At 40.6% G+C, this 15,173-nt stretch overlaps 1 protein-coding gene across 2 annotated transcripts in view; it reads left to right on the top strand.

Moving 5' to 3' along the window:
* Positions 1-9,831, top strand: part of EFNA5 (ephrin A5) — a 277,684-nt gene extending 267,853 nt beyond the window's left edge. Inside the window, exons 4-5 of one of the 2 annotated variants that reach the window (XM_069492381.1) lie at positions 40-120; positions 5,368-9,831. In XM_069492381.1, coding sequence (XP_069348482.1) covers positions 40-120; positions 5,368-5,489 — 203 coding nt within the window. In that variant the 3' untranslated portion in view covers positions 5,490-9,831. The remainder of the gene's footprint in view (positions 1-39; positions 121-5,367) is intronic. The other variant, XM_069492382.1, reaches the window with a different exon arrangement.
* Positions 9,832-15,173: the final 5,342 nt, after the last annotated feature.

Here is a 15,173-nt window from a genome sequence, read left to right as displayed (position 1 = left end):
CACTAACATATTTGGCTGTTATCTCTATTTTTGTTATAGATAGCTGTATGAAAACTATAGGTGTTCATGATCGTGTTTTCGATGTTAACGACAAAGTAGAAAATTCATTAGAACCAGCAGGTTAGTATGCTTAGAGAATCTCTTTTAACAAGTGCATCTATTTCTCTGATGCTTCAGTACTTTTTTTCCTTTCTTCCTCTCTGCATGTTTGCATGTTATAGTTGTTCTGCTTTTGCTCATTGCTAGCGATGCTAATATGACTTATATTCTACCTCATTTTTCCAATATCTTTGTGTAATGCATGTGAGATAAAATACTTTTCTTTTTTGGACATGGGTTTGATCTAATACAGTATCCTAATATAGAAAAATCCATCAGAATGCTAAAATCTCACTGCCTTTTACCATATCCTCAGAGCATGCTGGTGAATCACTGAATATTAAAGGATCTTTTTTCATATAAGACAGAAAGCATTTCTATTGTATATGTTTACAAGACTTTCTTCTTTTTTATGTCCAAATCTATGGATTAAAGTAACAAGACTATTTTACACAAAATAGCAACTAATTCAACATATTTAGTTTTCTTTAGAAATTCACATGCATCATTGAACTGAGGAATTTCATTTTATTTCATTTCAATATTATTTGTGCTGTTGTTGTCAATAGTAATTGGTCTGGAGAAGTATAATCATGTTGCCACCACAAATTGACACACCTGCTGCTCCCACAAATGTACCAGTAGTCTGTCGAGCCAAATGTGATCCTTGATTACTGAGGCAAAATAAATTTTGAGGATAAATAAATTTTTTCTACTATTGACTTCCACACACCCGAACTTTCCTACCACTATGAAGAAAAATAAAACCCACAAAAGCGCTCACTGAAGCATTTTCTTTGTAGCATACTGTGGGTAATGTAAACCTGTAAACTCTCCAGTTGGTTACAGATTCAATCTGTCCATGTAATGCAAATTGATTGATCAGGAGGTACAGTCGCCCTCTATCCCCTGCTCATGGAGGAGCCCCTGGGTGTTCTGCTTCCTGTGTCGTGACCTTTTCTCTCTGCTCGAGATCTTCACTGGTTTCCTTACCCGTCTCCCACGACCATCTCCAAGTTTAAGGGAAATAAAAGTATTTCCCTTTCACAGAGAGGTTTGAGCCCCTTTCTGTAAATGGAGAATTTTTGTCTTTTTGTAGTAGAACTTCTCATTCTTAGGGTCCTGCAAATTAAAGGGTTTTGAGGTCCATTTTATCCTCCGAGTATTGTTACCAGGACTACACAGTCAATGAGCCTTAGGGAAACTTACCCTGGGTAAATGTGGTGCCTCAGGACATACAATAGCTTTCATGTTGTAATTGACAGGAAGAGTTCATTTTTTCCCCCAAGCATTCTGATTTTTCTAAGGCAGGCATCTCACCCAGAGCAGGGACAATGAGCTCTCAAAGGTCTTAGTGGCTCCCCAGGGATCAGTTAGCCACTTTAGAAAGTTGCAGGGAATGATGCGGAGACATTTTAATTGTGTCCTGGAAATCTGGAGACATTATTGTGGCTTTTCAAGGTGCCAGATTTCTCACAAGCTCGAGGACCTGGGACATCGAAGGGGCCGCAGGTCAAATGGGATCTCCTTTGAAGACCACAGAGTCCACACTTTCATGCCACATAGCTAGTTAGATAGATCCAGGTTTAATATTTCAGATCTCTTGACTCCTGTTCCAACATTAGTATCAAAGTAGTATTTTCTTACCACTACTAGAGGTATAGATGTTCACAAAGGACTTAACTCTCTTGGTTTTGTTAGTAAATCACAAGTAGAATGGGCAGCAGAGGAAGGCATGTTATAAACAAAAATTACCCAGGATTATGGTTTTTTTGATACACAATATGCAGAATGCAGACATATCTTTCCCCTGATCTTTTTTCCAGGTAAACTCCACTGCCTGTCTAGAGAGTAAGAGGCTGTTTAGAAACAGATTGCATGTTTTTCTTTGGTAATGAAGAGGCACACTGTGGACTATTCTACCATTAGGAAAATTATCTTTGAATTCGACTAATGATAAAATGCCAGATATTAAGGTGCTTTCATACATGAACATATTTCACTGTCTTTGCGGAAGCAAGCTCTTTTTCACTGAGCATTTAAAATTCGTGGTGGCCCAAAATCTACAGATATATAGCTGATGGAAGTTTGCAAAAGACTGACAGAATGTAGTTAAGTGTGTGTGTGTGTGTGTGTGTGTGTGTGTGTGTGTGTGGTGTGTGTTGAGGACTGGATCATAGGTGTACATGCAGGAAAAGCTTCTTGAGTCAGTCATAACTATATTTAAGGGCTTGCTGGTAAGCATCTGTACTAAAAAAGTAAGAGAAAGTTGAGCCACAACTCCTGGCAGAAATTTGAGTACCTCACCTTATTGCTTAGAAAATTCAGTTTGACTTGCAGCTTTTCACCACTGGGTTGAACCATTGAGTGAAAGAATCCAGTTCTGGGTGTAGACCCAGACTTTATGAATCCAGCAAGCCTGAAGGGATTCTACTGCATGATCTAAGCAATGTGTACTAATTCACCTATCTTCGGAATGTATTTGTCTTTTTGTTTGCTTGCACACTCTGCCTGCCAGTTTCCTATCATCAGGGATGCAGGATGATCTCAGGGCAGACATATGCCACGTAACATGCTCCAAAATATCACTAATGTTCTCTCAGTTAACCATTGAGAGCCCCATTTTGTGGAATCCTCCAGTCAGGAGGCAGGATTTGATTTGGCTTCTGAAGAGGAATATTTTCTCCTTTCAATCCATGTTCGCCATTACAAGTGTTAGAAATTCTTTCATTTTGGTGTAATTTCCATTGGGATAGATTTTGCTTATGAATTCCTCCTTAGAATTCTGAAATTGCTCAGATTTACCCAAATGACAGCCAGTTTCTCATTTTACTCTTGGGGGCCATAGAATCTCCCAACATTGAGGCCCTGTTTTAATCAAAGGATGCTTTGTAGAATCCTGAATGAGGAACAGCATGTTGCAGGAAGAAGAGAAGAATTGTGATACCCTGATGGGACAGATTCTCTTCTATGGGGGCAAGATGATACAGATTTCTTGGTTGCTTCTAGAAGGGTTCATTCCAAAGATTGTGTATGATTAAAAGACTGAAAGGCACATTTAGGCTCATGCTTCATATAGATGAAAAACAAAAGCCTTCCTTTCAGTTATCCTGTGAGATTCATTCACTGTGTCTCGTCTGAGTGGTTCTGGAGTAATGGACAGCACTCACGGAGCATACTGGGGACTTGGGGCGGTGAGAAGACCCCTTCATGCTCACGCTGAGTACCTAAGTGCTACTGGAGTAACTTTTAGCAATACGCTTCTAAATTATACAAGGAGAAGGATTGGATAATATGTTAGTAAAAATAAGGTGGAGAGGAACCCAATAGCTGATGTAATTTCAGGTGTATAAATATAACTGTTGTTCCAAAATGAACTCTAGAATCCTCAGGGTTTATAATTCTTTCACAATTAAGCCTGAAGTGCTCCATTGTTTTGATTGACAACATATTGGTGCACTTAAGAAAGTGATTTGGATTTTAATTTCAGAGCTATTAAGGGCCTTGACTAGAACTTCCTGTTAACTACAGATTTAATTAATACATTTGCAAGGCTGAAAAAGAGCAGAGAGAAGAGGAGGGTCTGCAAGTATTTGGCGACATTGTGCAGGACTTTACATTTTCTCTGCCTTTGTTTATCTTACCGTTCTTGCTTCCTAACCCTTTCTGGTCTCCTCAGCTAAAACCACTCCATGCAGGTTTGCTAAGGTCCAGGAAAGGGGAGCAAGTATGACAGAGGGATGCGGCAGCTGCTGCGAGAGGGAAGACTAACGAGATAAGAACACTCCAGGGCAGAAGACTCAGTGCTGAGAAGACATATTTCTTAGTTCATGTTGGGAGTGAATGTGAAGGACAGAAGCATCCCAGATGAGCATATCTGAAGGAGGGGCCAGGCTGTGAGCCTAAAAAGCAGTTACTTTAGGACAGATAATAGGGAATGTGCCCTTACCCAAGAAAGAAAAAGCATCCTTATTGTGACATGTTGTATGGTAGAAAAATATGAATGAGTTTTACAGTAATGGACAGTTAACCCATTAAGGGGTTTGAGGTGGGTCATTAGGGATATTTAGGGATTATCCCTTGAGGTCAAGGTAACTGAGAATAATCACCAAGTCTCACTTGTTACCATGCGCTCTGATGGACCATTGAACGAATGCAAGATGGCGGTTGCTGAGCACCTACGTGAATTTCCCCCCATGCTGAAATAAAAGTCTGCACAGAGGCCTGCTGTTGGCCCCCAAAAACGTGTCATTTGGAGATCACTTAGTCTAAAAGCACAAGTTAGGCCAGGTGGAGAGAGGAAGGCGGCAGCCCTGGAGCAGAGCGTGGCTGGTAGGCAAGGCGCCAGCCTATCTTTGGGTACTAATTGCTGCAGAGTTCCCGTTTCGAAGTTAAGCCCGTTAATCATGCAGATCAGGAAGGCTATCCAAAGTCAGAGGCAGCCTCACAGAACACTTTATAGCTAAATAAAAGAAGCTTAACTCACTTAATCCATTTTATTTAGAAGAAAATTTGCATCCATGCTGATAATTTATGTGCCAAGCTTCAGCCCAACAAAAATAAAAATAGTTAAGTTCAAGTAATTTAATCTTGGAAGTACAGGGTTTGTAATGGAAATGGCACCATAATTGATACCTAATTGTAGGCAAACCAGTGGGCACCCATTTATTGAAGTTACTGAAGTTTATGTACAGTTTATTTAAAATGCTGTTGTTTTGGCATTTAATTTTTTATATTTGAAAATGTCATCCAGGCATCCAACAACCGGGCATTCAACGCTAATCCTGTGAAACAGCTGAAAAAAGGAAAATAGGCAGCTCATTCTGGTTAACCCTTAATATGCCAACATAACTGCCCCTTACCTCACCCCCACCCCCCGACACACACACACACACACACACACGTTACTTGCCTTCCCGTGGCATCCTAGTTTTAAAAGGCATATTCAGATATTCCAAGTTTGTGCAAGGGGTGTTTGATTGCTAGCAAACCATAGTAGCTCACGTGTGAAAGGTTACAGTGTGTGCACAAATTTTCCCCTCCATTTTTAAGGAAAGCATTAATATTGCTGAGAAAGTCCAATTTTCTCTGCTGCTTCTTTGTTTGCTGTAAATAATGAGTGATTATGCAGACATGAAAGTCAATGGTGGCACAAGGTTCATTACCCTACTTTGCAGAGGGTGGCGAGGTCTGTTAACAGCAGGCTGCTGCAAGAGAGTTATTAAGGATGTGAAATCTCATTGGAATGTGTGCTTTCTATTTGAACAGATGACACCGTACATGAGTCAGCCGAGCCATCCCGCGGCGAGAACGCGGCACAAACACCAAGGATACCCAGCCGCCTTTTGGCAATCCTACTGTTCCTCCTGGCGATGCTTTTGACATTATAGCACAGTCTCCTCCCGTCACCTGTCACAGAAAACATCAGGGTCTTGGAACACCAGAGATCCACCTAACTGCTCATCCTAAGAAGGGACTTATTATTGGGTTTTGGCAGATGTCAGATTTTTGTTTTCTTTCTTTCGGCCTGAATTCTAAGCAACAACTAGGGGCTGGCGGGGGCTCAACTAGTTACTGCCTCCCTCACCCCACCCCCGGCCCTTGCCCTTGACTTCTCTCACCCCTCCCAAATTAAATGGACTCCAGATGAAAACGCCAAATTGTCATAGTGACACCAGTGGTTTGTCAGCTCCTGTGCATTCTCCTCTAAGAGCTCACCTCCGTTAGCGCACTGTGTCAGCAGTATGTGGACAAGGAAGAATAGTGGCAGATGCAGCCAGTGATGGCTAGGCCCGGGAGGGTTTTGCTCTCCTATGCAATATTTATGCCTTCTCATTCAGAACTGTAAGATGATCGCACAGGGCATCATGTCACCATGTCAGGTCCAGAGGGGAGGTATTAAGAATAGATATAATATTACACCATTTCCTCTAGGAGTGTATAAATGAACAGGCTTCTAAAAGGTTGAGACACTGGGTTTTTTTAATATGACTGTCTTAAAGCATTCTTGACAGCAAAACTTGTACTCTGTGAAAGAAGCCTTTTTTTTTTTTCCAGGAGGCAGGTTGGGAACAGAATGCTAACATAAAGCAAGTGTGAAAACAGAGAAAACTATATGTTTGGTGGGGGTGTGTATGTGTGAGTGCCTCTAATTTTTTTGGTGACTGGGCAGTGCACACCAGATTTTTTTTTTCCTTCGAATACAGATCACCATGGTGCTACAACTTTTTTTTTTTTTTTTAGAAACTCAAAGAGGCATTTTTATGAATAAAGTGACCTTCCCCAAGGCTGACAAGCCAGGGTTGATGAGTGCATAGTGGAATAGCTTTGGATGCTCCTCTGGGGGACGATATGTACCAAGGAAAGGATCTCAGTGGCCAGAGGAGATGTGACTTGGCTTTGCTGGAGCGCCAGTGTGCTGTGGCCTTTCCCCGACTCCCACCCTAGTAACCTACGTTTTGCTCCACACTCCACGACCGCAGGGGCTCGGACACAAACCCCTGTCACCAGGAGAGTCAGTCAGCACTACTTGGGAGGGCGAAAGGGAAATTTGGAAATAAAATTCCAAAGTTTGGAATAAAAAAATCTTCAAGTGTTGATTTTATATTTTTTCCCTTTCTGACACAGCCTAAAGCGTAGGGGGAACATGTGTTTATCTGTGGGAGATAAACAAGATGGAGTCCCAAAGACTTTAACAAAATATTTTTTTAAAAATCCACTAGAATAGAAAATACATTATTTAGATATACTTTATGCTGAGAGTGAGTATATATGCTTGTCCTATTTAAACTTGTGAGAAAAAGTGGTATCCCTTGATACAGTTAGAAATATGGGGGGCTATCTTGTTTCATTGTGGGGGTGGGGCAGAAGGTGAATCAAAGCAGGATGACCCTGTTTAAGGAATCTTAGCATGGCCAACAGGGGACGTGTCCAGTTGATTACCAGAAAACGCAAGCCCTGGGGTTTTTCTCCTGGTGGTGGGGCTGTAATAAACTTTAAAATCCAAAGCCTAGACAGGGAAAAATGTTAGACCAATGGAAAAGCAATTTAGCCTTTTTTGCTATTGCACGACATGTCAATAGAAACCATGCCTTTCAAAATAAAAAATAAATAAATGTGATGATCATGTAAAATGTGAAAAATTGAAAGCATTCCAGCAACATAAAGATTTTTTATATATTTGTTTTTTAAGATGTATATGTACAAAAAATAGGGAGTTTCAGACTTCACTGAATGGGAATTTGCTTAAAATTGTGAGTAGCTCTGCATTAGACAAATCTGTGAATGAAAGGCAGCTGTAAAAGTACTGCACCCTGGAGAGTTGTACACATGTTGAAATGTAATCTGGGCTTACCTGATCCATGTGGAGTGGATGTGCCTGCCGAGGCTGTTCTCACGTGCAACCATGTGCATGAGGTCGCCAGCCTCGCAGATACAATCAATCCAATTCCCCCCTGACATCAGGAACTTCTCTGGAGTGGCAGAGTCTTATCACAGAAGCCAGCCACCATTTCATTGAAACAAAAGTTCACAGCACTTTGATTCCTTTTTCCTTTAACAATTGATATGCTCAATACTCTTGATAATATCCAGAAATACTTCTTTTGATTAATAGTTACAGGCTTGTTGGTCCTGTGGGATTTGAGTATGGGGGGAAAAAAAAGAGACCTTCTAAAATGGATCAATAGAACCAAAATAATACTGCATGTTCTATAACCACAAGGAAATCAAATGATCCTATAATGAGTCCAGTTAGTCATAACTACATTAGCAGTGCTAATTTCATTTTAGAAATGGTGACTTCTGTGGTTTTTCTAGCATTTGTCTCTAACAAATGATGAAATAATTACTCATGGCCCTCTCTGCCATTGTCTTTCATTTTTTCACAGCGAAATTAGACCCCTTTACTTCACCATTGTGCCCCTGCAAATTAAGTAAGAAGAAAATAGCAAGACTATCCACGCCAGTAGACAGTATGCTTCTCTACCTATAAGTGACGTAATCCTAGCTAATGCACTGGCCATGGAGTTTTCAAGATGATTGGTGTCAGAACTGTTTTCATTTTGTTTAAAAAGTGTTGGTGGCCTTTTGTGCTGGTGTAACAATCCTCTGGGGGCTTAGGAGGATGTCGATGCAACTTTGTAGCAGCTTTTAATTTCAACAATTCAAAAGTCTGAAGGGCAGCCATAGCTGCCTCTCAGCCCCGGTTAGTCAAACCCCAGCGACCTTTGCCCCTGGTTGCCAAGGGCTTTGCAACCTGAAGCAGGGAAATAAGGATCTGTCTGTTTAGTGGATACCGTGTATCCTTTAATAGACCAGGTAGCAGTTCGTGTTAGATTAGACTATTGTTTTGTACTGTACTTTCTTGGGTGGCAAAGGAAAGAAAAGTAAAACGTTAAAAAAAAAAAAAAAAAAAAACCTGCGTTCTTTAAATTCTGTATTATTAGCAACCTCTGTTGTATATAGTGTTTGATAATAAACTATTAATTTGATTCTTATGTCTTTTGTAAGTGAGAACAATAGACTTTCAGGATACAAAACATGCATTGAGGCTTTGAAACATCCAGTATGTACCGTGGCTGAGAAAAGAGTCACAAATGGCTGAGACACTGCTCCATACAGGACTCATGTGTGGTCATCGCCCACCCAATCTTGTGATTCCATCATCTTGGGACCCGGAACAACATGACTTTTTTGATCCATATTTTGTCCTCAATGTTTTCAAGGTCTGATGTTGGAGCCCTGTGGTCCACCCCCCCCCCCCCCCACCTCCTCCCCCAGCATGTTGGTTTGAAAGGGTTAGGGAATTTAATAATGGTTCTGTACTTTGGTTTGGTTTGGTTTTCTGTTTGTGACTGTTTTCATTGACTGTTTTATCTTTTCCCAGGAAGAGTCTTATCAATATCATGTGCAGCTGGCTCACGCATGGGAATGGTTGCAAACCAGTCAGGTTAGGAAGGTTAAATGGGGCTGTTTCCCTCTCTGTGTCGTTGTGAAAGGAAGAGTCACACAGTACCTGTGGATTTTCAGGGACTCTTGTTTTTCTCCCGTGCCTTAGCAACGGCAGCAGCCATTTTTATTAGTTTCAAATAACTAAAAAAAAAACTATTTTAAACTCCTCCCTTCCATTCATTGCTCTCAGAGTTGTGGTCACTAGCTTTTCTTTTGAAAACCACCTCCACCAACACCCCCGTTTGCCCACACCCCCCCTCCGTTTTACTTGTTATGTTTATTTTTTTGTCTCTCGCCTTCCTCCCACATTTTATTTTCCCTCAGACCCGTGAATGGGCAGGTCTGTCTCTGGTTTGGCATCACTGAGTTTTTCCCATGCATTGGCCCCAGGGCTGCTCAGATGTGAGACAAATCTCCCTACAATGGGCTTGCTCCCATTGTCTGTACAGTTTAATAGATGCTGGCATGTTGGAGGTTACCCATGAGTCAAAATCCGCTTTCCATGCTTACTCTTGACACCCCATTGAAGCCACTCATTGTGTGTGCGTCTGGGTGTGAAGTCCAGCTCCGTGTGGTCCTGTGCTTGTACTGCCCTGCTTTGCAGTTCCTTTGCACTTACTCATCAAGTGCTGTTTTGAAATGCTAACATTATATAAACGTAAAAGAAAATGTAAAAAAAAAAAAACCCACACACAAACAAACCCATACGATCTGTATTTGTATATACACGTGTCCGTACAAGTATACCTAAATAAAAATTAAAGATTTTCATCATTTTAATTGGATCCCTCCTTCTACTTCTTTGTTCCTTGAATGACGCCTTTATTTCAGGGGCTACTTGTACTCTGCTGATTTTTCAAAATCTTTGTGGACAGGAAAGATAATACGACATTGCACAAGAGAAGGCCTGGGAAGCTCAAAGAATGCAGAGTTAGAAATGGCCAAGTATCTAGGCGCATTCCAGTTATTCTGATGAGAGAATGGTGAGATTTCAGCCCGGTCTCTGTAGTTGAGCCTTAAAATAGGCACTATGACAAGCCCTGCATCCTAAAACAACTGTTAAATACAACAGGAGCTAAACACAAACTATTTTCTTTTACTTTGCACACAGTTTTTTCACCCCATCAAGAAAAAGACCAACTAAGCATTTTCCCAGCCCACATCTTATACTTCAGAAAGAAATAATGAGTAACAATGATAATCAATGCAGCTCCAAAGCTCTATCAAGGAAGAATTAACTTACCACTGTGTGACCTTGGGCAAGTCACATGATATCTTTGGGACTCAGTTTCCTTATCTGTAAATAATGGTTGTATAAGAGATTTATTTGATTTTCTGAATTCTGCCCTTCTTGGGCACTGCAAAGCCCATTTTGCATCTGAGTGATGTGTGTTTTTGTCTTTGATGATGACATTGCTATAAGCACAATTTGACAATTTCATCAGGAGAGGGAAAAAGCATCAAATATCTGACATAATAGACACCTAATGCATTTCAAGACTTGGCTTTAATTACCCCATGTTAACATTAAACTCATTGAAAGCTTTTTATTACACTTAATTATTTGACAGGGCACTAAACACTAATTATAACTTACTGTAACCTTTTTTGCTAATGAAGAATGACAGCTTTATAGAATGAGAAACAACTCACATTAATAAAAAAAGATGTACTGGACTACTTATGTGACATTTTCAAACCAGAACAGCATTACATTATCATTACCATCTTCACCATCATCATCAAAAGCATTTAAGTGATCGTGACATTGTGCTCAGTGCTGTGCAAAATAATGTTTACAATCTGTACTTTTAAAGTTTACAACATAAGGCAGAAATTATGTGTAAGCATGACATAGTTATTTATAGAGAAAATATAAAATTCAAGCATTTATATTATGCATAAGTAATAGGGGAGAGAGATACTTTTTAAAAAACAAAAATGAGTGAAACAAGTTTGGGATTGTAAGATTATGAAGATTGAGTTAAAAGAAATCACCTTTCAAAATCGTCAAGTTGGGGTGAGGAGCTTCTTACAAAATAGAACACTTGATGAGTTAAAAACCACTGTAGGCTTAAGAGAGTAGTAAAATTCGTGGAGTAAATTTTCATAGTAGCTACAAAGGTGACTGTGAAAATGAGAAAACCTATGACAACATCTGAACGTCACTGGAGCAAATTATGAGGATAGTGGTCCAGAGAAATCATTTCTTTTCCTAAGGAAGTAGGGGAAGTGATGAAAAGATGACAATTTCAGATTCTGCTTTATAGAATAAGCAGAGAGCTGTGAGATGTCCAAAGTCGAGATGTCCAAAGTCTCATGAAAGGTGAAGGCTACATACAAACACACACACATATTAGGGAAATGGGACAAAGTGTAAAACATGCAAAATGGGGGGCTACGATAATCTGAAAATAATTGGGAGTCCTTGATTAAGAGGGTAGTTCTCAATAGTGTGCAGACTCTGATGGGAAAGCGGGCTGGCCCAGAGATGGGTTGATGAGCAGTGCTGCACGAACTACACTTAATTTGGTAACAAAACATTTGGAATGCTTGAGTCATCTTAAGGTGTTGTATAAAAAGAATCATAAGGAAAATGTTGGAGTCTAGATTTCCACGCATGTGGTGAATAAAACACACATGTATGTATTTGAATCTCTTGCAGGAATGTATATAATCTAGGTGTCATAAAAAAGTTTAATATAATTCTGATGAATTGTTCATTGACCATTCTAACAGTTTCTTGGAAACTGTTTGCAAAACAATTTCTTAGAGATTGTTTGCAAAGATTAGTTTCATATTCTGCTGATAATAACCATCCTTCAGGAAAGCATTGGCAAAAATGCTGTGAAAAGCATTATGATTTTTGCACAGTCCCTTTGGAAAACAAATACTTCTGAAAATCATTATAAATAACTAATCATGCCAATATTCTCCATCAGTTTTTAGTTTGATATATTCTGCTATATTACTGAAGTAATTCAGCAGTTAAATACATATGTGGTCCTATTTTTAAAATGGAGCTGTAACTGCTGGACCCTGCGAGCAGTAAATTTGTATCCGTTGTGTTCTTTTTTTTATAGATATGATAAATAAATGCATACGGTTTTTAAAAAGGCAGGGAATTGCATTGCCCAAGGAATTGGTCAAGGGCATCTCCAAGGGTTCAATTTGGTTTAAGGGGCGGAGGGGATAATTAACTAAGCCACTCTTTTAAAAAAAAAATAATATCTAATTAAAAAGAGTAGGCTTGCTATACAAATACTGCTTCCAGGTAAGTCACCTACCCCACCCCTTCCCCCTTCCAAACAGAATGCAGTTTCTAAGCCCTTTTATATAGAATTTCTGTAGCCACCACTTAGAACAGGGAGAAGAAAGGGGACTAAAGGCCTCATGTTCAGCATATCCCAACATAATGACCCTTTCAACAATTTTCATCAGAGGTTGTCACACTCTCTTCCCAAGAGCCTCAGTACATGCTGAGAGTAAAACATGATTTCACTACTTTTCATTAAAAATGACCCCTTGCTCCATTCTGAGTGTCCTAGGAGTTGTGCCATCTCACTCCCAGCAATGGCTTTCGTTGGTGTCCGTGCTGAAGGAAGGTCAGCAAGGCAGTGCTACCCACTTCAAATAAAAAGAACTGTCAGCTCCTCTTCTTGCCGTCTGCTTTTTGTCTTTTGATTCAGAGTTTAATTCCTAAACATGGGGTTTTCTGTAACATTAATGAAAGAAACCTTTCTAGTACATAACCAGCATCATAACAGCCCAGGTACAAAGATGCCAGCACTGGGGCTACGGTAGGGAGAGAAGAGGCCCTGACCATTTGGAGTAAACGTACCTCACTGACGCTGTCAGTCATGGTTAATTCAGAAGAATTCAATCTAGTGGGTGGCTCTCCGAGTCAATAACATGCTTTAAAATACCCTGGATTTTAGTCATGATTATTCAAGCAAGAGCTTCATGTCACTTGGTAACACACGGATGCTTGTCAATCTTGACAGGAACACAAAGGGAGGGACAAAAAAAATTCTTGACGAGAGATTACAATGGGAAAATAAAACAAAATATTTTTGCACGCTGCTTTGTTCACAAGTGCCAGGTGCTCCCTCCAGTCGCACATGGAATTTGAAATGCGGGTGGCCAAAGTCGTTTGCTTTCCTTCACAGCCATGAAACAAGACACTAAAATCAGAGAAAGAACATGTTTCTCCCCACACACATCCTAGAAGATGCATTTTATGCACACCCTGGTGTCCTCTCCATTTTGTGTTCAGAGCTTGTTCTTTTGGACCAAAACAAAACAAAACAAAATTTAAAAATCCCCATGATTTGTGTAGCACAGAGTGTGGAACAAGTAAAACTTTCCTCTAAATTTTCTGCTCTGCTTTACTAAATCTGGACACATTTTCTTCAGTAGACAGAACAAGACGATCTGTGTCTTTTTTTACTTTTTCCTAAAGACAGTGTGCCAGCCAGAAAGCTGACTCCATTTATTTCTCCTGCGGGGAGCCAGCGTGTTCCTTCTCCTGGAAGATACAGGTACTTAAAATAGTAATAGGCTTTGTGGTTTATCGAGAGTATTTCATCCCAAGATCTTACAGGCATAAAGAATAAAACATAAACTAACAGCTCTTTCCAACGAGCTTGGGAAGAATTAACTGGGAAGGAGGATTGTCATCCTCTTTCCCTGGAGAAACAGAGAGAAGAAAGCTACTTAACTCAGGTAGCCCAGGGACAGAACGAGCGTCAGGTTGAGCCAGGATTTGGACAGAGGCCCCCGGTCTGTTACTCTTCATTCCTAAGAATTTAAGAGCTCCAGCTGAAAGAAAAACAAATGACGTGTTTATCCCTTCTTTCGAAGTTTCGAATGCAACATGATTGGGAGAGGGGCATGAGGCGACTTCCAAACTTTGATTGCGAGTCAGTGGTTTTATCATAAAAGTGTTCTTTTTTGTTTTTTTAATTTTTTTTTTTTTTTTGAGACAGAGTCTCGCTCTGTTGCCCAGGCTAGAGTGAGTGCCGTGGTGTCAGCCTAGCTCACAGCAACCTCAAACTCCTGGGCTTAACTCCTACTGCCTCAGCCTCCCGGGTAGCTGGGACTACAGGCATGCACCACCATGCCCGGCTAATTTTTTCTATATATATTTTAGTTGGCCAGATAATTTCTTTCTATTTTTAGTAGAGACGGGGGTCTCGTTCTTGCTCAGGCTGGTCTCAAACTCCTGACCTTGAGCGATCCACCCGCCTCGGCCTCCCAGAGTGCTAGGATTACAGGCATGAGCCACCGCGGCCGCCCGAACTTTTCAAATGTAACTTTCTTCTCTAATTTCTCAAGGTGTCTTCTGTTTTCTGGGCCTATTCAAACTGATGTGTAAAAATGAGGAAGAATTTAAAAGAAGAACAATTTGTATTGTTACTTCTCTCAGCAGTTTCCCCTGCCCCCCTGCACCCCAGACACACGGTCACACTCTTTTACATTTTCTCGAATTTTATGTATTCACAGCACTTTTTTTCTTGGCACTGTCTGTGCTAAGCAGTGTGGTATTTGAAAGGACGCTGAGGGTCACTGTAGGCACACTGAAACATCAGTCTGGTAACACCTAAAGCCATAGGGCAACAATGTGGTGGTTAAAAGAAGTCATGCTGGGAGGTGGCCAGCCAGGCTCTGTGGTCTTCTCACATCTGACCACACTGGAGTATTTCCTAGAGTCCCAGCTGGAGACAGAAAACCGTCTACGCTGGCAGGGAGCATCCCTTGGCATTTTGGAACCTTGGTTTTTTCCCTTCAACTCAGCTGACTTCCCACCCACAGAGTTAGTTCCCCCACGTTCATCATTCTGCCAACATTCAGGCCCCAGACTTTCTTAATGGGTCGAGCTGGCTAAGTGCGAGAGTGCAGACTCTAAGCAGGAGGACTAGGATCTACCCCATAAATACCTACTGTTATTATGTTATCAATAAAAACATTTTTTTAAAGGAAAAAGAGAACTAGGATCTGCACCTTCAAAGCTCTGACCAGTCTGGGCACAAGGATCTAGAGAGATGACAACAATTCAGGTTGCTTTGGAATCTTAAATTCCCTGCCTAGGTCTCCCTTAGTCTGGACTGGCTTGCTGGGGC

This window comes from Eulemur rufifrons, chromosome 17, assembly GCF_041146395.1.
Source record: "Eulemur rufifrons isolate Redbay chromosome 17, OSU_ERuf_1, whole genome shotgun sequence".
NCBI lineage: Eukaryota > Metazoa > Chordata > Mammalia > Primates > Lemuridae > Eulemur > Eulemur rufifrons.
Note: the sequence above shows the minus strand (reverse complement) of the source record. Positions and strands in the feature narration are given on the sequence as shown.